The 25,576-nt window shown below is 41.5% G+C and overlaps 1 protein-coding gene across 1 annotated transcript in view; it reads left to right on the forward strand.

The window, feature by feature from the left end:
* Positions 1–24,998, forward strand: part of RSBN1 (round spermatid basic protein 1) — a 49,214-nt gene extending 24,216 nt beyond the window's left edge. The window contains exons 3-7 of the mRNA XM_048826351.2: positions 14,415–14,552; positions 15,017–15,159; positions 17,560–17,727; positions 18,761–18,869; positions 19,570–24,998. Of these exons, the coding sequence (XP_048682308.2) occupies positions 14,415–14,552; positions 15,017–15,159; positions 17,560–17,727; positions 18,761–18,869; positions 19,570–20,037 (1,026 nt within the window). The 3' untranslated portion in view covers positions 20,038–24,998. The remainder of the gene's footprint in view (positions 1–14,414; positions 14,553–15,016; positions 15,160–17,559; positions 17,728–18,760; positions 18,870–19,569) is intronic.
* The last annotated feature ends 578 nt before the right edge of the window (positions 24,999–25,576 follow it).

Raw genomic sequence — 25,576 nt, forward strand, 5'->3', positions numbered from 1 at the left:
ACATCTGTAGCATTGTCTGTGACCAAGCTGCATACTAGACATTTGAATTTTTTTTTCAGTTTGTTATAGCTTTTACTGCTGCTTCTTGTAAGTATTCTGCTGTGAGTGCATTTCCTGATGTATCAATTGTTTCTGTAAGGAAGACATTCCCTTCTCTTGTCTTACAAGCACATACAACAGGATCATCATCGCTCCACCCATCAAGACTCAGGTTAACAATTTTACCCTCTAGACCTTTTGCACACTGCTAAATTTCTTTTATACACTTTGTCCAACAGTTTACCTGCAACATCTGCTCTGTTGGGTGGACTGTATCCTGGTCTTAATGACTGAACCATGTTAATGAAGTGTGGGTTCTCGATCAGATGGAAAGGAGAGTTTGTTGCATAAACAAACCGGGCAATTTTTTAATCAATTACCCTTTTATTTTGGGGGGGGGGGGAGCACGCAATCTGCTGGTTTTTTATCACAAATTTATCAAATTTAGAGCTTTCAAAGTGCTCTAAAATGCAAATGCAGAACCAGATTGGCTTGGAAATTTGTATGCTAGGAGAAGACCTAGAATAGCATCTGAGATACAGTTTTCATAGAATCATAGAATATCAGGGTTGGAAGGGACCTCAGGAGGTCATCTAGTCCAACCCCCTGCTCAAAAGCAGGACCCATCCCCAATTAAATCATCCCAGCCAGGGCTTTGTCAAGCCTGACCTTAAAAACTTCTAAGGAAGGAGATTCCACCACCTCCCTAGGCAACACATTCCAGTGCTTCACCACCCTCCTAGTGAAAAGTTTTTGCCTAACATCCAACCTAAATCTCCCCCACTGCAACTTGAGGCCATTACTCCTTGTTCTGTCATCTGGTACCACTGAACTGTCTAGATCCATCCTCTTTGGAACCCCTTTTCAGGTAGTTGAAAGCAGCTATCAAATCCCCCCTCATTCTTCTTTTCTGCAGACTAAACAATCCTAGTTCCCTCAGCCTCTCCTCATAAGTCATGTGCTCTAGCCCCCTAATTTTGTGTTGCCCTCTGCTGGACTCTTTCCAATTTTTCCACATCCTTCTTGGAGTGTGGGGCCTAAAACTGGACACAGTACTCATGAAGCCTCACCCATATCGAATAGAGGGGAATGATCACGCCCCTTGATTTGCTGACAATGCCCCTACTTATACAACCCAAAATGCCATTAGACTTCTTGGCAACAAGGGCACACTGTTGACTCATATCCAACTTTTTGTCCACAGTAGCCCCAAGGTCCTTTTCTATAGAACTGCTGCCTAGCCATTCAGTCCTTAGGCTGTAGCAGTGCATGGGATTCTTCTATCCTAAGTGCAGGACTCTACACTTGTCCTTGTTGAACCGCATCAGATTTCTTTTGGCCTAATCCTCTAATTTGTCTAGGTCCTCTGTACCATATCCCTACTCTCCAGGGTATCTACCACTCTTCCCAGTTTAGTGTCATCTACAAACTTGCTGAGGGTGCAGTCCACGGCATCCTCCAGATCATTAATGAAGATATTGAACAAAACCGGCCCCAGGACTGACCCTTGGGGCACTCTGCTTGATACTGGCTGCCAACTAGACATGGAGCCATTGATCACAACTGTTGAGCCCAATCTAGCCAGCTTTCTATCCACCTTATAGTCCATTCATCTAGCCCGTACTTCTTTAACTTGCTGGCAAGAATACTGTGGGAGACTGTATCAAAAGCTTTGCTAAAGTCAAGGAATAACACATCCGCTGCTTCCCCTCATCCACAGAGCCAGTTATCTCGTCATGGAAGGCAATTAGGGTTAGTCAGGCATGACTTGCCCTTGGTGAATCCATGCTGACTGTTTCTGATCACTTTCCTCTCCTCTAAGTGCTTCAGAATTGATTCCTTGAGGACCTGCTCCATGATTTTTCCAGGGACTGAGGTGAGGCTGACTGGCCTGTAGTTTCCCCGGATCCTCCTTCTTCCCTTTTTATTAAAGATAGGCGCTACATTAGCCTTTTTCCAGTCATCCAGGACTTCCCCTGATTGCCATGAGTTTTCAAAGGTAATGGCCAATGGCTGTGCAATCACATCTGACAACTCCTTTAGCACCCTCAGATCCAGTGCACCCGGCCCCATGGACTTGTGCTTGTCCAGCTTTTCTAAATAGTCCCGAACCACTTCTTTCTCCACAAAGGGCTGGTCACCTCCTCCCCATGCTGTGCTGCCCAGTGCAGCAGTCTGGGAGCTGACCTTGTTCATGAAGACAGAGGCAAAGAAAAGCATTGAGTACTGTAGCTTTTTCCACATCCTCTGTCACTAGGTTGCCTCCCTCATTCAGTAAGGGGCCCATACTTTCCTTGGCTTTCTTCTTGTTGCTAACATACCTGAAGAAACCCTTCTTGTTACTCTTAACATCTCTTGCTAGCTGCAACTCCAAGTGTGATTTGGCCTTCCTGATTTCACTCCTGCATCCCCAAGCAATATTTTTATACTCCTCTCTGGTCATTTGCCCAATCTTCCACTCCTTATAACCTTTTTTGTGTTTTAAGATCAGCAAGGATTTCACTGTTAAGCCAAGCTGGTCGCTTGCCATATTTACTATTCTTTCTACACATTGGGATGGTTTGTCCCTGTAACCTCAATAAGGATTCTTTTAAAATACAGACAGCTCTCCTGGATTCCTTTTCACCCTCATGTTATTCTCCCAGGGGATCCTGCCCATCAGTTCCCTGAGGGAGTCAAAGTCTGGTTTTCTGAAGTCCAGGGTCCGTATTCTGCTGCTCTCCTTTCTTCCTTGTGTCAGGATCCTGAACTTGATCATCTCGTGGTCACTGCCTCCCAGGTTCCCATCCACTTTTGCTTTCCCTACTAATTCTTCGCAGTTTGTAAGCAGCAGGTCAAGAAGAGCTCTGCCCCTAGTTGGTTCCTCCAGCACTTGCACCAGGAAATTGTCCCCTAAACTTTCCAAAAACTTCCTGGATTGTCTGTGCACAGCTGTATTGCTCTCCTAGCAGATATCAGGGTGATTGAAGTCTCCCATGAGAGCAAGGGCCTGTGGATCCAATAACTTCTGTTAGTTGCTGGAAGAAAGCCTCATCCCCCTGGTCTGGTGGTCTATAGCGGACTCCCAGTACAATATCACCCTTGTTGTTCACAGTTCTAAACTTAATCCAGAGACTCTCAGGTTTTTATGCAGTTTCATACCGGAGCTCTGAGCAGTCATACTGCTCTCTTACATACAGTACCACTCTCCCCCGACCTTTTCTGCCCTGCCTGTGCTTCCTGAACAGTTTATATCCATCCATGACAGTACTCCAGTCATGTGAGTTATCCCACCAAGTCTCTGTTGTTCCAATCACATCATAATTCCTTGCCTGTGCCAAGACTTCCAGTTCTCCCTGCTTGTTTCCCAGGCTTCTTGCGTTTGTGTATAGGCACTTAAGATAACTTGCTGATCGTCCCGCTTTCTCAGTATGAGGCAGGAGTCCTCCACTCTCTTGCTCGTGCTTCTTCCCAGTATCCCACTTACCTCAGGGCTTTGGTCTCCTTCCCCGGGTAAACCTAGTTTTAAAGCTATACTTACAAGGTTAGCCAGCCTGCTTGCAAAAATGCTCTTCCCTCTCTTCGTTCGGTGGAGCCCATCTCTGCCTAGCACTCCTCCTTCTTGGAATGCCTTCCCATGGTCAGAGAATCCAAAGCCTTCTCTCCGACACCACCTGCGTAGCCATTGGTTGACTTCCATGATTCATTCCACATATAAAGTAGTATAGTAATTGTACTAGCCAACATCAGTGTTCAGCTAATTGTATTAGCAAGTTGCATTGATTCTAAAGCACACCTTGTAGGGTGTTCAAGGTTTGTTCTTTTTGACTTTTAGCCTAGACAATAATTTGAAGTGCAATTCAGTTACCATTAAGAGAATTAAAAATATCTGGCCAAAGAAGTGCAGTTGATAGGATAGGGGAATAACGAGACTCTGTTAAATAGGAATCTTGGAATATCAAGATTCTACTTGGACAAATAAACAAATACTGTTTATTACTAAAAGTTAGTCTGATTCTGCTATCTGTATTTATTATATCCATCTAATCAAGTGCAGTTTCTAAGCTGTTTGCTTTCACTTGGTTGTTGGTTTGTTTTTTTTGTCCATACGGAACACAACCTGAGATAATGAAGAAGCTTCCATGGGAAAACAAAACTTTACAAACCCCTCATGAGGGTGGAGGTGTAGAGGCCCCATTCAGTTACTAAAAGTCCTTTGCAAAACCAGCTCTGACTCCAAAGAAATAAAATGGATGGGACAGTAAGGCCCTGGACAACTAGTAAATTATGACTACACCCTCAGTTTCTTAGTGCAGACTGGACTCCAGAGTCTGGATAAATGACATCTCAGTCCAGTCTGCATTCAGCATATGAAATTGGGATGATCAAATTTGATTTTCTTTGGCAGAGGCTTGCCAGAAAGCTTAGTGCTTAGTATAATAATAATGCAACAAACATTATACCTACTACAAGTGCAAGTTTAAGAGGCAAAGCTAGTATTTTGCTTTCAGAGGGAGATGAAAATTAGAAGAGAAAAGAAAAGTAGAACTGAAAACAGAAATAATTTCTTAGCTTATAAGGTGCCACTTTGATCCTTGCATGTGCTCTGCTGTGCTTGGATTGTGACTAGTGGGGTGGACAGTAAGGGGGTGGGGATAGGGAAGGGAATTTTAGACTAAATTACACCCAAGAGTAATCATATATCATGACAACTCTATAAACTTGTTGGGAACCACCTCTGTAACTCTGACATGAATTGGGATCAACAGAAGAAAACACCAAAGGTCAAAGGCAGAGACATGGACACTGAGTTGGGTGGGGGATGTCTACATGAGCTTGGAATGTCAGGGCATGCTTAGTAACATTAACTCCCTTGAGACTGGCAGGTCTGGATCCTGCTAGCCCTTCCCAATTCAGGAAGCACTTAAACATTGTATACATGCTTTTCAGAATTGGGGCCTCTGTGCTGATGTGGCCTCCCTGGGATCAGCCACCATGGCAGAAAATCCCAGCTAGGGCAAAGGACTAATAAAGTCTGGAGAGTGATAGAGCTGTAGCCTATTTCCAACCAGGGACAAGGTCACAACAGAGTGCTTGTGACTATAGTGGTAGGTGGGGGTCATAGAATCCTAGACTCTCAGGGATGGAAGGGCCCTCAGGAGGTTCTAGTCCAACCCCCGCTCGAAGCAGGACCAACCCCAACTGAATCATCCCAGCCAGGGCTTTGTCAAGCCTGACCTTAATTATGTTATGTATTGTGAGGCAGCTCCTGCCCCACCCAGTCACCAAAAGGGCCATAACTCATAGAAATGTAGTTTACTTTTGACCAAAATGTGCAGAAAGCTTCTAAATACAAGTTATGATGCAACTATCTACTCAAAATAGTACTACTTTGGGCAGTCTGGGAAAGATTTAGCTCCAGGTGATCTATTTTATGCATTTTCCTGTGCTTTCTTTGCCTTTGGTTACGGCAAGTCTGTAGTCAGGTGAAGTATGAGCTTGTTTGTACCATGTAATGCAACAAAATAATTATTATTAGAAGGGACTGATCTGAGAGAAGTTTTTCTGTCTATTTTTGTGAAGTTATGCAGATAAGGCCTCAACCCTCAACATCAAAAATATATATTTTTGATGTTATCTACTCAGCCAGAAACATAAGTCTAAATCACACATGGTACAACTGTGCTTATCTTCTTACTGTAGCTGAGTTCAATGACAATACATGTATAACAGTGAGTCTTAGTAGAAAGGCTGTAGAATATGGTATGAATAAATCTGGTATGAATAAATCATGTGAATAAGAAAGTATAAGTATGTGTTCTTCTGGGACCCCGCCTATAATTATGAGCTACTGAACATCTCATGCAACACCCTTTGAGCTATATTTACTCACAGTAATTTGCAGATAGATTCTGAGGGGGGAGTAGAAACGTTTCAACTGTGTCTGATGTGTTCAATAAGAACAGCCTTACTGGGTCAGACTAAATGTCCATCTAGCCTAACCATCCTGTCTTCCGACAGTAGCCAATACCAAGTGCCCTAGAGCAGTGCTTCTCAAGCTTTCTGATGTGGGGGACCGGCAATTTTTTTTTCCAATGTGCACGCAGACCGGCAGCTAATGGCTCTGGTCCGTGGACCACCACTTTGAGTAGCTCTGCCCTAGAGGGAATGAACAGAACAGGTAATCATCAAATAATCCATTCCCTGTTGCCCATTCCCAGCTTCTGGCAAACAGAGGCTAGGGACACCATCCCTGCCCATCATGGCTAATAGCCATTGATTGACTTATCCATGAACTTTAGTTATTTTTTTAACCCTGTTATAGTCTTGGCCTTCACAACATGCTCTGGCAAAGAGTGCCACAAACTTGACACTGCATTGTATGAAAAAATATTTCCTTTTGTTTTAAATCTACTGCTTATTAATTTCATTTGGTGACTCCTAGTTCTTGTGTTAGGAGGAGGAGTCCATAACACTTCCTTATTTACTTTCTCACACCAGTCATGATTTTTATAGACTTCTATCATATCCCCCTTTAGTCGTTAAGTCCCAGTCTTATTAATTGTTCCTCATATGGAAGCTGTTCCATACCCCTATTAATTTTTGTTGCCTTTTTCTGAATCTTTTCCCATTCCAATATATCTTTGAGATGGGGTAACCATATCTGCACACAGTATTCAAGATGTAGGCGTACTATGGATTTATAGAGGCAATATGATATTTTCTGTCTTATTATTTATCCCTTTCTTAATGATTCCCAGCATTCTGTTTGCTTCTTTGACTGCAGCTGCTCATTGAGTGGATGTTTTCAGAGAACTATCCACAATGCCTCCAAGATCTTTCTTGAGTGATAGCAGTTAATTTAGACCCCCTCATTTTATATTTATAGTTGGGATTGTTTTCCAATGTGCATTACTTTGCATTTATCAACTTCGATACTCTGTTGCTGTGCTCATCACCACCCCAGTTGCATGCATGGGCGTACCTGAAGTCTTCCCTGCTGCATTTGCATCTCTTTGTTGCATAGGTACTCTTGCAGCTACCGGGCTGGAGCAGGTGCAGGACCATCATGTTAGGAACAAGATGTCCCATGCTATCTATGGCTAATCTGTTGTTGGCAAAGGATGCTTAAAGATACTGAACTGTTGCATGATTCCCTATGAGTGACTGATCATTTGCATGTTTCAGGTGCTGGCTGAAAGAGGTCCATGTTGGTAGCAGATTCTCATTTGTTTGCAAATTAGCAAACAAGTTAGCAACAATTTGCAAGTTAGCAAACAACTTGCAGTGCACATTAGCCAGAGCTACTTGCTTCTTACTACACAGAAAAATAAAGATACCTCTGAGCCCTAGGCTGCTGACTCTGGAAAAAAATGCAGTTCAAATGTTGATAGTCATATTGAGCAAGGACTTCTTGATTCACACATGGCTTGGTTCTTTAACTCTCTGGTTTGGTCAGGTCTTTTCATACCATGAATTCAAAGTAATAGTCCTAATTTATAAAGCCATCAACAAGCAGAGATGGGGCTACCTCCTAGACTATCAGATCATCTTTGATGTGTGATCATGTCTGAGAGTTTCTGTTTCTTGCCTTCAAAACTGCTCACACTGTAGCTAATAGGAGCAGGCTTAAAAATGAGAGCCTGCAGTTAGGTTACTGATACACCATAGCTGATATTTCATTCTGGTTTGTGGGATGGGAAGAAATCACTTTTCTTTTCCCAAAGCTAGTGTGTGGGGGGAAATGAGCAATGTTCACCTAGTGTGTACATGTCGCTTGCCTTCCCTGGATGTGACCAATACCCAGCTCCAGACCCCAATAATCCAGCAGTGTTAGATGTTAACATTGGCTTTACAAAGTGGGGGGGCTGGGAACAAGCCATGGAACACAAGCAGGCATGGAGACACACAGGCTGCCAGTAGTATTTCTCTTTAAAGCAAGCTTTCAAAGTGCTCTAAAATGCAAATGCAGAACCAGATTGGCTTGGAAATTTGTATGCTAGGAGAAGACCTAGAATAGCATCTGAGATACAGTTTTCATAGAATCATAGAATATCAGGGTTGGAAGGGACCTCAGGAGGTCATCTAGTCCAACCCCCTGCTCAAAAGCAGGACCCATCCCCAATTAAATCATCCCAGCCAGGGCTTTGTCAAGCCTGACCTTAAAAACTTCTAAGGAAGGAGATTCCACCACCTCCCTAGGCAACACATTCCAGTGTTTCACCACCCTCCTAGTGAAAAAGTTTTTCCTAATATCCAACCTAAACCTCGCCTACTGCAACTTGAGACCATTACTCCTTGTCCTGTCCTCTTCCACCACTGAGAATAGTCTAGATCCATCCTCTCTGGAACCACCTCTCAGGTAGTTGAAAGCAGCTATCAAATCCCCCCTCATTCTTCTCTTCCGCAGACTAAACAGTCCCAGTTCCCTCAGCCTCTCCTCATAAGTCATGTGTTCCAGACCCCTAATCATTTTTGTTGCCCTTTGCTGGACTCTCTCCAATTTATCCAATCCTTCTTGTAGTGTGGGGCCCAAAACTGGACACAGTACTCCAGATGAGGCCTCACCAATGTCGAATAGAGGGGGACGATCACGTCCCTCGATCTGCTCGCTATGCCCCTACTTATACATCCCAAAATGCCATTGGCCTTCTTGGCAACAAGGGCACACTGCTGACTCATATCCAGCTTCTCGTCCACTGTCACCCCTAGGTCCTTTTCCGCAGAACTGCTGCCTAGCCATTCGGTCCCTAGTCTGTAGCTGTGCATTGGGTTCTTCCGTCCTAAGTGCAGGACCCTGCACTTATCCTTATTGAACCTCATCAGATTTCTTTTGGCCCAATCCTCCAATTTGTCTAGGTCCCTCTGTATCCTATCCCTGCCCTCCAGCGTATCTACCACTCCTCCCAGTTTAGTATCATCCGCAAATTTGCTGAGAGTGCAATCCACACCATCCTCCAGATCATTTATGAAGATATTGAACAAAACCGGCCCCAGGACCGACCCCTGGGGCACTCCACTTGACACCGGCTGCCAACTAGACATGGAGCCATTGATCACTACCCGTTGAGCCCGACAATCTAGGCAACTTTCTACCCACCTTATAGTGCATTCATCCAGCCCATACTTCTTTAACTTGCTGACAAGAATACTGTGGGAGACAGTGTCAAAAGCTTTGCTAAAGTCAAGATACAATACATCCACTGCTTTCCCTTCATCCACAGAACCAGTAATCTCATGTGGTTAGGTGGTGAATTGAGCCTTCCTTTTACCCTGCTGTGAGTTGTTCTTCATCTCCTATTAAAGCTGTTTGACTTTAAATAAATAATTAAATATTAATTGGGCCACAAGGAGCATCATTCTACAGTGCAGTGGTTGGGGTACTCAGCTAGGTTGTGGGCCAGTCTGGTTCAATCCCCTTTCTAATGTATTCTATAAGTACATTAGAAGCAAGAGGAAGACCAAGGACAGGGTAGGACTGTTACTCAAGCGGGGGGAAATAACAGAAAATGTGGAAATGGCAGAGGTGCTTAATGACTTTTGTTTCAGTTTTCAGCAAGAAGGTTGGTGGTGATAGGACATCTAACATAGTGAATGCCAGTGAAAATGAGGTAGGATCACAGGCTAAAATAGGAAAAGAACAAGTTAAAAGTTACTTAGACTTCCAGTCCTGTGATTTTGTTTGATGAGAAGGGATTTGAGCAGTGATTGCCTACCTCAAGTGATCACCTATCTCTAACTACTGGGCTATAAGTTATTCTAATGTGGGGCTGCCTTGGTCTTGCCTCTGGAAGCCGTTCCACTTTTAATTAACTAGTAACAGCCAAAGCAGAAGTCAAGTGTAAGAAGCCCTCCGTGATAGTGGGGTTTGGGTACTTACCTTGGCTGTTGGAGGCTGTGGGTCAGTTCCTCCTGTTCTGGGGCAGGGAGTTGAGCGATCTGTTTCTCTTGAAATTGTTTTAATTAACTATTAACTGGGCCAAGCTTAGTCTGGGAAGCCCTGTATGGTATAGAGGTTAGAGTATGCTTCTGGGGTGTGGGAGATCCTGGTTCAGTTCCTCCTGCTGCCTTGTGAGAAGTACCCTTTTCTCTTGAAGCTGTTTCACTTTAATTAAACTATGAATTGGGCCAAAGGACATCTCCTGAAAGAGCTGCCTTCTGTGGTGTAGTGGTTGGGGCTCTTGTATGGGATGTTAAAGACCCTGGTTCAATCCTTGTTGTGGGTAAGGGGTTTACAATACATATCAGTTGCCTCTGGGGCTGTTTTATTTAAATATTCCTTGAGCTACATTAAAAAAGCGAATCACTCTTTTGTCCCCCGCGGCTAGGCTACCCACCCGGGCAGTGGGAGACCCCAGGTCCAACCCCTCCTCTGCAAGGGGTTGGACCAAGGCTCTCCCACCTCCCAGGGACCCTCCCAGCTAGCCCCCCAGCCACCACTCCTCCTTCCTCCCAGGCCCACCCCTCACCCCACCTATGAAGTGAGCGATCTCCGTTCAAACCCCCTTCTGTTTCCAGAAGGACAAGGGCCTCCTGCAAACGCAAGGGGACCTAAACAGGAACCTCCCACTTCCCTCCTGGGAGGCAGGACAGCCTTCTCCAATCCTTTTGAAACAGCTAGAGGAAGGATTTGAAGCAGTATCTCCCACTGCCAAGGCAAGCACCGAACCAGTGGACTATAGAGTGACCCTAGCTCAGGGAGTGGCTTGATTCCTTGTTAATTAAAGTAGACCAGCTTCAAGAGGCAAGAGCTGAAATCCCTTCTCCTCAGAAAGGAGGAGTGGGATTTGAACCAGGTCCTCCAACATCCTAGGTGGGGCCCAAACCACCAGGCTATTCAGGGCTTCATAGGGGGGAGCTTTGACCATTTAATAGTTTATTAAAGTGGACAAGCGTCAAGAGAGGCAATCTCTGCTCAACCCAGAGCAGGGAACTGAACCAGCATCTCCAGCACCCCAGGCTAGTACCTGAACCATCAGGTTATACAGCAAGTGTTATGAATAAGGCTTGTTTTGGCCCAATTAATAGTTAAATAAAGGGGACAAGTGTCAAGAGGAGAGGCAGTTTTTACTTACCTCTTTCCTCAATCCAAGGTGAGGAACTGAACCAGCATCTCCAGCACCCAAGGCTAGTACCTGAACCACCAGGCTATGCAGGAACTGTTGTGAAAGGGACTTGCTTTGGCCCAATTAATAGTTGATTAAAGTGAACCAGAGTCAAGAGAAAAGCAGCCTGCTTCTTGAATCCTTTCTTCTCATCAAGCATAGAGAAGGAATTAAGCTGCCGCCGCCACCACCACCAATCCAGACAGGCATCCTGACCAGCAGGCTAAATAGCATTGCTTACAGAACAGCTTTGATGTGGACCATTTAATAGTTCATTAAACTATTACACAGCTTCAAGAGAAAAGGCAATGCAGTGTCTGCTCAACTCCCTTTTCAGAGTAAGGGAGCAGGGAGAGGGACTGAACCCACTCCTTCAGCACATGAGGCCAGTACCCGCACCACCAGGCTAAGCACAGGGTAGTGTAGTTGAGATTTGCTTTGCCTCAATTAATAGTCAATTAAAGTGAAACAGCATGAGACGGAAAAGAGCTCAGAGCTCAAATCCCTTCTCCTCAGCAAGCAAGAGGGGAATTAACCCAACATCTGTAGCACCCCATGTGAGTACACTAATCATGGGGCTGTAAGAAGGCTTCTTACAGAGCAACACTGCTTTGACCTAAGTAGGAGTTAATTAAAGTGGAACAGCTTCAAGAGTAAAGAAGCTTGCTGTGCACATTCCTTCTCCACAGCAAGAGGATAGAGTTGCCAACCCTTCAGGATTGGCCTGTAGTCTCCAGGAATTAAAGATCAACCTTTAATTAAAGATTATGTCATGTGATTAAATCTCCAGGAATACGTCCGCCCAAAATTGGCAACCCTAGAACCAGAACCATTACCACTACCCTCCTAGCCAAGTATTTGCACCACCAAGCTACACAGGGCTTTTTAAAAATGAGTTTTGTTTTGGCCCAATTAATAATTAATTAAAGTGGAACAGTTTCAAGACAAAAGACACTTACGGTGCAAATCCCTTCGCCTCAGAAAGGGATTGACCAGTACTACCACCATCCCAAGGAAGTACCCTAACCCCAGGGCATGCAGAAATGAGCCTTGCTTTGGCCCAATTCATAGTTCAGTAAAGTGGAACAGCTTCAAGAGAAAAGACTGAGGGAGCCCCACAGCAGAATAATTGATACCCCAGCAGTTAGGCCATTCACTGGGGATGTAGGCGATCACTGCTCAACCCTCTTTTCATCAAGCAGAAGGGGGATTGACTCATACTCTCCCATAGTCTGGGAGAATCCCCAAAGCAAGGGACTACAGGCTGAGTTTTACAGCTTCTGTGGCCCAATTAATATTTAATTGAAGTGTAACAGTGTCAATAAGAGCAGTTCACACTAGACTTCCTTTTAGCTCAGCAATTAAGGCACTCACTTGCGAGATGCCAGACCCCCTTTTACATACTTTCTATTCATGAAGCAGATGGGGAAGTGACCCAGGGTCTCCCACATCCCAGCTGAGGACCCAAATAAGTGGGATAAGGGGTAGACAGCAGGTTTCTGCCTCCTTCCCCCACCCACTGGTTTTGTATGGCTTTGGGCAGGAACTTGACAATCTCACAAGACAGGGGTTAGGCACCTAAGTCACCTGACTCCAGGAGACGGGTTCCTGGCTGTGGATTGCATGCAGAGATAAGGATCAAGCTCTGTGAAAGGCTGGGCTTAATGCCCCCTCCCTCCCTCGGTAGCCTCTCCCAGTGGCTAGGCTAGGTGGCTCCCTGCCTAGCGTGCTGGCTTTTGTAGTTCCCATTCTTAGGTGCCTGTCTCTCCCCATTCATTGAAGAGGGAGCCTAAGCACCTACCTCAGACTTAGGGGATCCCATTGTTCTTCCAATGAGTGAGGGGTGGCCACACCTAAGTCCCTTTGTGCTGAGCCAGAGGGGAACTGAGATCAGGTCTGGGCTCATATTACAGCCAAACATCAGTAAAACTGTACAGGAGCTGGGAATGGGCATGACTCAGGTGAATAGCCCTGAGACCAAAGAAGAGGGGTTGTTCAGTTCACACCAGACACATCACTGAGTCCCCGAGAGCTGAGAGTGGGCATGCTTTGTTACTGCCACGAGCACTGAGATCAGGGTGGGCAGTGCAGGTTAGACACCATCAGGACAGCCCACAGCCTCACCCCCAAAACCCCGGGTGGAGAATTGAGAACAAACAGTCTCAATGTATGCCCCAGACACAGAGCCCTGAGACTGGTTGTTGGGGTGTCTAATTGGGTGTGTGAGAGGCTCTGTGGAGCTCCCTTTCCTCTGCACACCTGTGTGTGTGTGTGTGTGTGTGTGGAGAGAGAGAGAGCGTGAGATCTCTAAACTCCTTCTCCACCCACTTCTGTGGGTGCTCAGATGCTGTGTTCAGCCATCTTTTCCCCATGCCACTTAAACCTGAAGTGGAGTCACATATACTGACAGCGTGAATGTTTGGCAGTATAAGGCACATGTCCAGTTCCTGCTGCCACTCTGTGAGTGGGAATGCATCTCTTCTTTTGGCCAACACCAGTTTTGAAATCAAATTCATCTACCCCAAGAATAGAGCAATATTTTGGGCACATCAGTGCAACCTCTTGAGTCCATGCTCCCCCATTAGCATCCAGTTTACTTTGAGTGTTTGCTTTGCATGAGCAAAATGCAAGAACATGAGTGAATCTCCTTTCTCATTATCTGCTTTTAATTCTGGTATTGCAGAATGGGGCTTTTTAAATAACATTACATTTTAGTCATGTACTATCGTGGAGAAAGAAAACAAAGTTGATTTCTTACTAGCAATGTAGAGAATACTGCTCTTAAATCCTCTAAACTTAATTTAACGCTTTATTGATAAATGCAAAGATGTATTCTGGTTTATGCACATATAGTTGAAGGCAGAAACTAACCCACTGTCAAAGCCATTATTTATGTTTGTGATGAATTTTTATTGATAGAAAATATGACAAGGCATTTTTATGAAACACAGCATTCTTTGTGCTGGCTTCAGTGGCTTTTTGTATCTGTTGGTGCTGTTCAGCTAAGAAAACAACATAATGTTTATCGGTATGCTGCCTAGCACTATGTTTTCTGGAGTCAAATTCTTTTTTTCCCCTTTGCCCCTGGAGGTGCTCATGCTCTGGTGTGTATTGACATTGAACAGCTTCTTCATGTATTCTAAAGATACTAACTGCTCTCAAGTATGTAAAGGAGTCCTGGATTTGAATGTAAACTACAGTGCAGTCTGAAACACTGATTTAATAAACTTCAGTTTCCTGGCATGGAACAATGTGTCTCATTTTGTCTTTTCTCTTTCTGACCACTCTTAGGTCAATAGAACATACTGCTGTGGAACCTACAGAGCAGGTCCGATGCGGCAGATAAGTCTTGTTGGAGCAGTAGATGAAGAAGTTGGTGACTACTTCCCAGAATTTCTTGATATGTTGGAGGAATCTCCATTTCTGAGAGTGAGCATTATACTGTTGTAGTAATTTTATTTTGTTTAAATTGTTTATTATCAAACATAAATGTCTTAACACTTCTAACTTATAACTTCAAGTTGCTAAATAATGAGAGAATTTAGGTACAGCTTCTCCATTCAGATGGTGATGAACTTTCAAACTACCTTACTAAGGATGCTGTTAAAATCTATTCTCTGTTCAAAGAAGTAGATACTGAAAGGAGCTTAATTTGGAGGCTACAGCAATCAGTCATTTAACTGGAGAAATTATTGGGCTCTTGTTGCGTGTCTGTTTCACAATGGCCTACTCTCTAAAAGCTGAATAAGTTAACTATATCATTGATGGAATATAACATTTCATCTCTAACAATAAGGTTTGGTTTCTGTATAGTTCTCTTGGTAATGAACTTGAGCCAGTGCTTATCAAAATTTTAACTGTTGTCCATTTGACATAGCTTTTTGTGTTTTTAGATGACTTTGCCCTGGGGCACTCTTTCTAGCCTCCAGCTTCAGTGCAGGTCACAAAGTGATGATGGCCCCATAATGTGGGTGAGACCAGGAGAACAGATGATCCCGACAGCAGATATGCCAAAATCACCATTCAAACGGCGCCGGTAACATTATTTTCCTTTAATAGAAAAGCAGATCACAGCTAGATAAAGTACTAGCTATTCTAAGGTCTTAACGTTGGTCCTCATTGTGAGTGAAATTAGTTTTTCAAAAGGTAAACTTCATGGCTTTCTTAAATTTTCCATGTGACTTCATTCCTTTTGCTGTAGAACCAAGCAGTCCAGTTATTTAAGCCAAACTAACATGTTGCCTGTGTTCCATATAAGTGCAGTTGAGTTCAAGGTTTCCTCGACATTGACAGCTCTATATATTGCCTGTTTGACAGATCTCTTGGGTTCCTGAACATAGGAACAGCCAGACTGGGTCAGACCAGTGGTCCATCTAGCCCAGTATTCTGTTTTCCAACAGTGGTCAGTGCCAAGTGCTTCAGAGGGAACGAACAGATCAGGCAATCATTAAGTGATCCATCTCCTGTTGTCTACTTCCTACTTCTGCACTGCGTTGGAGAAGTACACCAAATACTAGCTTTTTCACAGACAGAAGTCCCTACACTGCATTAAAGGCTGGTCCTAATGCTAGTTATTTAAGCAGTCTTGGTAGTGGTTGCCTTCTCAAGGAATACTGTACTCCAGAGGAATATTCTCTTAACTACTTAAATCTCCTCAGCTGCCCTCATTGAAATGTTGCATGGGTAAGGTCCTTTCTCTGGATTTGCATTCCACTATAATTTTTTTTAAAAGGTTACTATTTGAGGGACCATATCACTATGACTCATGACTTCCCTTCACTGTGTTACAGAAGCAAATGACAAACATCTTCAGTGCTGTGCTGAAGCCAGCAAGTACAAAATTATGCCATTATTTTTGTAACTGGGTGGGGGAAACGAAGGGTATAATTTTTTTGCCAAAGAGAAATATTCTTGTCCTCTTAAAAAAAAATAAAAATAAAAAAGCTTTGATTGTGAATCTTTAAAATTGCTCTTGCCAATGACAGTTTTTTGTCTAACACTTTGATTAACTACACAGCAGTAGTTAAATTGCTTTGACAAAGCTGTCCATCCTCTAGAGTCCAAGAAAACTCCAAATGGACAATCTAACTCTGCAGTTATAAATGAATTGTTAGTAGTGTTAATTTTGTTTAAATTGCTTTTTATTTTAATCTCTAAAATTGTAATTTTTCAAGTTCTGAGTAAAACCATTAACATCTACCTCCCACCAGCTGCTTGAAATCCAAGAGGCAAATTTCCCTTCAATTTTCCTGTGGATTGTTTTGTGCAACCAATCTTGGGGAGAGAAATAATTGGAATCATGTTTTCATCACAGCTTTAAGCAGAAAACCCAATATGTTCTCTCTAGATAACTTAATATTTTTAAGCATCTGTATTTTAAATTGAATTTTTAAGTATGGCACAATTCTTGTCGTTCAAAGGATAATAAAACATCACAATGTGACTGTTCAGAGGTCGACTAAAGAGTTCACATTTTTCCAAATATATAGTATACCTAATGTCCTTTTTAATTGTTGTCTTTTCCTCAATCTGGATTAAATCTATCTGGACTAATTAGGGCTCTAGATTTGTAACAGCAGGACATAAATCACGTATAGCATGATTTTCCCATTTGTTGTTGTTTTTTTAATGTCTATGATTCACTCCATACCAGCAGCTCATGTCCTGCCGGGCTGGTCATGGCTCCCAGCTCCAGGCGTTGCAATTGGCTGCACAGGGTCCAAGAACTGTTCAGGTTTGTCCCAGCCGTCCCTCCGCCATGGTGGGGATAGGAGGTGGATTAAACCTTCGTGGCACTGCGACCTGGCATACCAACTCGCAATGCCCAGAGCAGGGAGCCAGGCTCAGCCCCACCTGGCACAGGAGCCACCAAAGCACAGGCATGAGGTGAGTGTAAGGCAGGCTCCTTCTCAATCCTGGGGCCCAGCCCTCAGATATACGGGAGTTGCTGCTGGCTGGGATGAGTGCAGGGTGGCTCACTCTCCAGTCCCATCCCCCCCACCCCAGTCCTCCCCTCTGCACCAGGCGGGTGGCTGGGATGGGGGCTGCAGTTCTTGGTTGGAGGGTGCTGCTGGAGGTGGTTGATGCCCCTTCATTTATTAGGGTATCTTATCAAAAATCTCAGAGCCGTCACAAAATCCATGACTCTTCCTAAATTTACCATGAGTGCTTTGTGACTTTTTGATTTAAAAAAAATGCCATGACAAATCTGCAGCACTAACTATACTTAAATCTTTGAATACCAATTTGGTACGTAATACATATAGCAAAAGCAAAGAGAGCATTTTTGATCTTGGATTTTGAATGCTACAGGACACTAGTAGTATTTCTTCAAAATTACCTTAATACATGTACAGATAGGAAAACTGTACCATTCATCTCATCTCTGAGTAGTCTGGAACATCCTTTTCCCTCCTCTCTTCACCCCACTTTATAGATCAATGAACGAAATAAAAAACCTCCAATACCTACCTCGGACCAGTGAGCCCCGTGAAGTTCTCTTTGAAGACCGAACAAGAGCCCATGCTGATCATGTAGGTCAGGGGTTTGATTGGCAGAGTACAGCTGCTGTAGGAGTGCTGAAAGCTGTACAGTTTGGTGAATGGTAAGTGTGACTGAATTTTGTAACCACTCCAGTTGTATTTGAGACTGACTTCCTTTTATAAAAGGGAGAAAATGTGAAGTATCGGTTGAATAGCAGCCTAGTTATATAAATTGTTTAAAACCAAATGACTTGTGACTATTCAAATGCTGTGTAAAGTCTGTAAAACATAATCTAGTAAATACATAACTCTGGCAACTTTTACTCCTACTTCCTTCTCCCTCCTGAGTCCAGCGCAAAAACTGTGTTAACATGGAGTATTTTGCAGATAACTTGCATGATATGCAGTGTAGGCCACTGTATCTGGTGCATCCTGCATGTTTTTTCCTTCATCTCCTAATTGATTATAAGTTCAATTACATAAACAGAATATTGTCAGGTCAATTGTTCATTTGTGATGGTACCGACAATATTTTTCTACCTCCTGGATCCAGGGCATTGCTGGTAACTAAGTTCTGGGAAGAAATCACAGGGAATTTGAGTTGGGAATGTTGTCTGTAGCAATTACAGTAGAAATTGGACAGCAGGAACAGTGTCATCAGCAACAATATTGTCCAAGATTAAATAAACAGTGCCAATGTTTCCCTTGCCCTATGTTTCAAATCCATTGAACAAGCAATATCTACTTATATGGTCCCCATCACCATAGTATCTGAGTGTCCTACAAATTTTTCTTTCCAGTATTCCTTTAAAATATAGATATTAGGCCAATTATAAAATAGGAGAATTGAGGCAGAGTGACTTTTCAAAAGTCACACAATTTGGAATTGAACCTACCCCTCTGGAGCCATAGTGCAGTCTCTTTTGCTATGTAAAGTTCAAGTCAAAGAAAATGAAGCAATTCAGGAATTGAGGTCGGATCTGTGGAGTCTAAAGAATATGCATACACTAATGTTACTGTACTAGTTGTGATGCTGAGGGACTTATTACCCAGTAGAAAACTATATAATAGGTATTTTCTTTATGGTAACTCTTGCTTTCCAGAGCTGTAACCACAAATTCTTTAAAACTCAGTCTTGACAATCTTCATCTCTAGGAGTGTCCAACCTCGAATAACCAAAGATGTGGTTTGTTTCCATGCTGAAGACTTCACTGATGTGGTACAGAGACTTCAGTTAGACTTGCATGAACCTCCAGTGTCACAGGTACTGTGTTCCTTAGTTGCAACTTATTTCCAGCATTTTGGAAATAGCTTCAAAAGTAGCATATTTATGAATTCTTAAAAAATTAGTGTTAGTCAAATGTTTGAAATAAAGGTAGAAATAGTGGTTCTAGGCTTGTGACTAGAGCTATTTATCTCCAGTTCTTGTTTTAGTGGTGGTAGGCTCACCACATGATAGTCATGGGTTTTGATCCTAGCATGACCAAGTGTCACAAAGCTCCTTCCTTCATGAGATAAGGAACCAAGAAGTCTTGAGTATGGGTTACAGGAATTTCACATAATTTGGGTTTCCATTCCCCCAACTTGCTTCAGACTCCTTCTGACATAAACAAAGTTTTGGTCTCCTAGTGCCAGACCAACCACACCCAGCTCTGTCTGGTAATGCCAGGTCAAAAGCTTCTTACTGAAGCTCTAATTCTTGTTTTAAGACCTGCCTGTGACCCCATAATGCTGTGGCAATGGGTCATTATTTGTTACCTCATAGGTGCGCACAGCACTTCATAGTGAAACATTAAAGATTTGTTCTTGCCGCAAGTAGCTTCTTAACTGAAGTTGTATTCTTTAAAGAGTAGTCACAATCTAATGGGTTGCTGGACTGAAAGTGTACTCTTCAATCTAAGTGTATGCCCAGCTTTGGACCTTGCATACAGCTTAGCAGTAACTTTCCCCTTTCTTCCCCTCAGTGTGTTCAATGGGTGGATGAAGCCAAGCTAAACCAAATGAGACGGGAAGGCATTCGCTATGCTAGAATCCAGCTGTGTGACAATGACATCTACTTCATCCCTAGAAATGTCATTCATCAGTTCAAAACAGTGTCAGCGGTTTGCAGTTTAGCCTGGCATATAAGGCTCAAACAGTACCATCCTGTGGGGAAGTCTTCTCAAAATGCAGAAAGCAATTCAAACATGAACAGTAATATCCCTGAAAAGACAGAATCAGAAGGTGAACCCCAATGTGTGAGTGTAAAAACAGAGTCTGAGGAACCAGGTGTAGAAATGCAGCTTACAACAGGGGCACCATCCTGCTCCTCAATTTCATCAATATCGGGACTTGTTCTGCAACCAGATCAGGTGGCCCAGCCTCTTCCAGTTTTTAAACTAGAATCTGATCAGCAACATAATCCACAGGATCACACAGAAGAGTCTGTGTGATATGTACATAGTCAAACATTTTTTAACAACTTTTTAAAATTTTGATGTGAAGTTATAGTTTTATAACTTGCTTATGTTTTATTGGAGAAATCTTGCCTATAATTCTATAAAGAAAGGTGACATTCCAAAATGTCAAGCATATCTTTTTTACACAGATTATGCAAAAGTTCAAGTTGTATTTTACTCCCATAGTACAGCATGTAATAGTGGTCTACCACTTCTTTCTGTTTAAATGAGGTAATAATTCAGTATCTCCTCTTCAAAATCAGAATGGAATTCCTCCAAGCGCTAAAAGTCATTGAACTATCTTGGAAAATCTAACCCCCCTGCTTAATTTTTTCTTTAGCCTTCACCATAAAAGGATGGCTTCTGCAGAAGACTCCCCCATCTGATTTTAATTGCTAAAATCAAAGAGAAAGCACAGCACTTTTGATGATCAGTGATGTTTTGGTCTGTCCTTAAATTCCTGGTGGATACTAAAATTACTAGATGTATAGATCTTTTAATTTTTAATTGTTAAACAGTTCATAAAAGGGTAAAGTGTGACATCTTATCCTGTTGAAATGTAATCACTTAGACACAATACTTTCCATAGTACTGCTTGTAATGTTTGATGTGAAGATTTTGCTTCCTAAATACATCTTTCCTGGACATGACTAATTCTAGTGTTAATTTTTTTTTAAAGGCAGTCTCATGGAGGTAACTGCATTCTTGTCTGAGCACTTTAAAGCATTAAATTACTAACAACCTTGGCAGCTTGTTTTGATAAATTCACAATAAGCATCTGATGGAAAACATCCTCTCCCTGGTACTGATGCACTTAATCTAATAGAGTTGGGTCAGTGATAACTGATTTATATTGGTTGTCCTTATTCTCTGAAGTTCTGTATTGCTATTTCAAAATAAAATATTATGGCATTGGGTTGCTGTTTCCACTTGTAGCTCTTGGGTACCCTGGTGCTGTGTTTGAAACATCAGTGACACAAGCTAATATGTTGTTGAGTGTCATCTGCTGACATAGTTCTTTTTACAGTCTTATGATATTTCTGAATGTTTGTGTGATCTGTATTTGACTTTCACTCACCACTTATATAACAACTGTCTTTTCTAGTCATCAGAAAGAAGAGTCCCCCCCACACCTAGGATACAAACTTGATTTTGGTGCCACTGAAGTTGTCCCTGGACAACTTCTTTGTTCTAATCCTCACTGGGGTAGGAGAGAGATTTCTAACACTATATTAGAATAAGGAAAAGAAAAGATGCTGTGTTATTAGTTCTGGGTGCATCAATTATGAATCTTCTCTTTAAAAAGGTTCTGAAATATGTTAATCTGTTATTATAAATATTACTTTGTGCAATATTGTTTTGTGTAGACTTATATGCATCTTAGCACCTCAATATAGAGGTCACAATTTTAAACTGATAGCAAAATAATCATCAGAAAATACTGCAGTGATTAGTTAGAATCTGTATTACTCCTTATATATGTATATGTATGTATTGTCTTCAGTACAAAAGTGAAGACAAATTAGAAAATATTTCAGACTAATTTACAGATTGAAGTGGTGGTGACTTGTTTAGTAATCTGTGTAAATAAGGTGTTAGAATGGAAAGCTTTTATGAAAAGTAATATGATTCATGCAGGGGTATAATTTAATTTTAGCAAAAATTCTAGATTATCAAAGCTGGTTCAGAAACAGGCCCTCTGTTCTCTGGCATTTTTCCCACTTTTTTGTTGAGAAGAATTTTATAGAGCTTTAATGGGTTGTGCAAAGTAAAATTCTTCACAGGCAATATTGGTTTCAGTGCCTCTTTCATGTTCCCGCTGGTTAATATTATGTTAGTGTTATTCTCCCTTTCTTTTTTTAACTCACTCTGCTTGTCTTCCATGTGCTATTCATTGGCCATGTCAAAGATGGTATTATCATCTCTAAGTCATTGTGAACTAATAAGGTGATTGTCCCTTGACAGTCAGCACTGTGTATAATCACTCAGGAACTGACATATCTTCAAAGACCTTACAATTTAAGGAAAAGCTATTCATCCCTTTATAAAACCAATTCTCCCCATATATATTAAAATGCAAAAATTAAACATACTTAGGCTAAAAAGCTTCACAATTTAAGACGCATTATGCACCATTATTTTTTATTTGTATTCCTCTAGAGCTTGAAATAAAATGAAAAGAGAGACATATAATTTGTAAATGGGTATTGGAAGTATCTCTCTGTAAATTATATTAAATAGCATGCTTTTAAACTAATGCATACAATAGACCAGCAGAGTGCTTCACACTGCTTTCAAAACAGTGTCCTACTTGTATGAAATAATCTGTTCTTTCTAAAATATCAAGAAAATGCTTCTCACTCTTACTTCTGTGGATTGAATGTCTTTAACCACTGTACCATACTTTCCTTTTACTCAGTTTACTAGTTCAAAACCTAAAGTCAAGTTGATGTCCTCCTCTTCATTATAAATTAGTCATAGAATGATTTGGATAACGTTGCTATTCTTTTGATGTTATTTGTCAGCCTGAGGTAGAGATGAGCAGATTTTTGTTTCAGAAAAAATTTAATGAAGCTTTTAATTTTCTTATAACTTTTTCTTAATTTTGCCTGTACAAATTTTAATCTTTACTTAAGTACTAATGCAACTTTTGAAACATTTGCAAAATCCAAAATTACCACACTTCTTCCAAGCTTGATTCCAAATCCAGCTCATCTCTAAATATAGCTATGGAAAATTGCATATGAAATCCATGGCTAAATCTGTTGCCCATTAGATTGTATCTATAATTCTGAAATCAGTGAATTACAGGTGGAATAATACCCTTGGATGTGCAGTACTCTAAACTGGTCAGCACTACAAATGGATTACTGAATAACAAATATGAAGAATACAGATGTCATACTTAATGCTTTGTGAGAAATCAAGTGACAGATGGACAAGTTAATTTTTCCAGTATAATATTGGGCAAGTCAAATCTTTGGCTAGTCTTAAGAGTAAAATATTTGCAAGTAATTGGTGGAAAATGGCAATTTCTGATTGACTTATCACTCACTCAAAGATTTCAGAAGATAGTTCATTAAATTCAGTGATAGTCTAATGCCTATATTCTTTATGCAAGCATATCTCAAATTCAATTGGCAAGAATATATCATTATAGCAACAGCTGTCAATAGACTGAGGACTTATGGATATGATGAAATAGAACTATACATAAAGATGGAATAAATTTCAGAACAGTCTTTGTCACATTTTGATAATATTCCTCTAGAATTCATTCATATATCAGGTCAGCTGGTGTGATTTATAATAATTCCATTGACTTCAGTGGAGGTAAATCATCATAGCTCCACTGCCCTGTCTTTTAGAAACCTATGGGTTTGGTTGACGTCTGGAACTGAAATTTAGAATACTCTCTCACCTTGAAACCAAGTCAGATTTTTAACAGCAGTAGTCCAGGAACATGATACTAGAAAGCATAACTAGCTCTAAGGGCAGGTCTACACAACAGCCGGGATCACTGCTCAGCGATCGATCCACTCGTGGTCCATTTAGCAGGTCTAGTAAAGACTCGCCAAATCGACTGCAGATTGCTCTCCAGTTGACCCCTGTATTCTACCCGCGATGAGAAGAGTAAGGTAAGTCGACAGGAGGGTTTCTCCCGTCGACCCCCCCACGGTGTAGACCCTGTGGTAACTCGACCTAAGGTGCGTCGACTCCAGCTATGTTATTCACATAGCTGGAGTTGCGTAGCATAGGTGGACTTACTGTGGTAGTGTAGACATAGCCTAAGATGGAAGCGTGGGCTTGGCTTCTGTTTTAAGCACAGCTTACAATTCCTTTATTAGCAGCGAAGGAAAACTGTAAACTGGGATAAAGGTGAAGGGCCAGAGATCAGTTAGCCAAGTAATTATAATATCACATTTTCCTCTCCCTTGGGTGTCCTAATTCTTTCTGTGCAGAAACTTGACCTGTTTTAAAAGTACTTTGTGAAACCAATAGTTCAGTGCTCTATTGTTGACATGTTTTCTTCCAAGAAGATGGACCACTCACTAAAGTGTTCTGTGGGGATATGTAATAAAGTCGTTATTAATCTATACCTTTTGCCACACAGAAAAACAGTTAATCTGTCAACTGTTTTCCTACGTGAGTACTTAGTCCCAGTCTCTTGACATAATTCTATTTTGTTAGAGCTGCAGGATGGATGGGAGTTCAAGACCTTCATTTTGCTCATTCTGCCATTCACATGCTTGAATTTTACTGAGTGATAAGCACTTTACATTTATTGTTATAAATGCTAAGTGTATGTAGCCATATTGGTTGTTTTTAAAGGGCATGAGGTGTGGGAGAGATATTATCTTCAGCTCCTGAAAAGGGACCTTTTTTTCACCTGAAGGCTTGTACTGTAAATTAACTTACGTTGGTCTAAAAGAAGATTTCCCAACAATGTTATGGCCTTACATTACCTTCCAGTAATATAAATAATTGTTATGATCAAATAGCACATGTAGCTGAGGAGCTAATATTATTATAGCACTCTTCAATTGTCTAAAGAAATACTTATACTTCTAATTTCTTTGTACAACATGTAAAGAGATTTCTTATATGATTTTGTGATTTAATTTGATTGGCAGCTAATATATTTTTTGTGGGTTTAAATGTATCTAAGTTGTCTGCATACAGAGGACATGTACAATTGCCTGGAAGACTGTTTGCTTTGTGCGACCCTAGTATATTTATTGACATTTAACAGAAAAGTTTTAAAGAGGTTTTTATAATGTGTAGTGTAAACAGAACCTCTATGTGAATAATCCTCTAACCAGTGTATTTCTTTTAGTAGCTGACTGTACAAGCGTGTCAAACTGTTAAGCTATTTCTTTGTAAAATAGTACAATGGAATGCATAGATTTTTTTCCTGTAAAGTATTTTTTTAATAAACCTGATTTCGTCCTTTACTTCAGTCTCTCATCATATAAATTTCTTTAAATTAATAGCAGTAACTGTCTTCTGAGCAATTGCAAATGTTTACAATATAAAACTATCTTTTCCTCGAGATACCTCTGAATGCTTTCTTCAAAGATCGGTAACGCAGGCAGTATCAGAGGTTGATTTTGTCCCCATGACTCCTCTCACCTTCCTTTTTTATCTCCAGTGGTTAGCTAGCGTTGCACTGGGATCACTTTGAAGCATGCTGCAAGTACAGGTAAACTAAGAACCCTGAGAATTGGCTTTTAAAAGCAGGAAAATGTGGTAGCTTGTGGATGGGAATGGGGAAATGGCCCCATCAGGTGTATGTTCCAGTTAGACAACTTACGTAAGGACAGAAGAAATTTAGGGGGATCTTTCTAGTAATGTCTGCTAAATGCTGGGTGTGTGTAACATCATACTCTCAGAATGGGGTTGTTACAATCTCTTAGTAGTCCAGAAAAACAAAATCTAAGCTACTTCAAAGCAGACAGAGTTAGCAACTATTATAAAATGTTTAATTTCATATCCTAATGAAAAGGGAGAAAACTAAAGCCTGCAATCACTG

This window comes from Caretta caretta, chromosome 21 (genome assembly GCF_965140235.1).
Source record: "Caretta caretta isolate rCarCar2 chromosome 21, rCarCar1.hap1, whole genome shotgun sequence".
In the NCBI taxonomy this organism is placed as follows: domain Eukaryota; kingdom Metazoa; phylum Chordata; order Testudines; family Cheloniidae; genus Caretta; species Caretta caretta.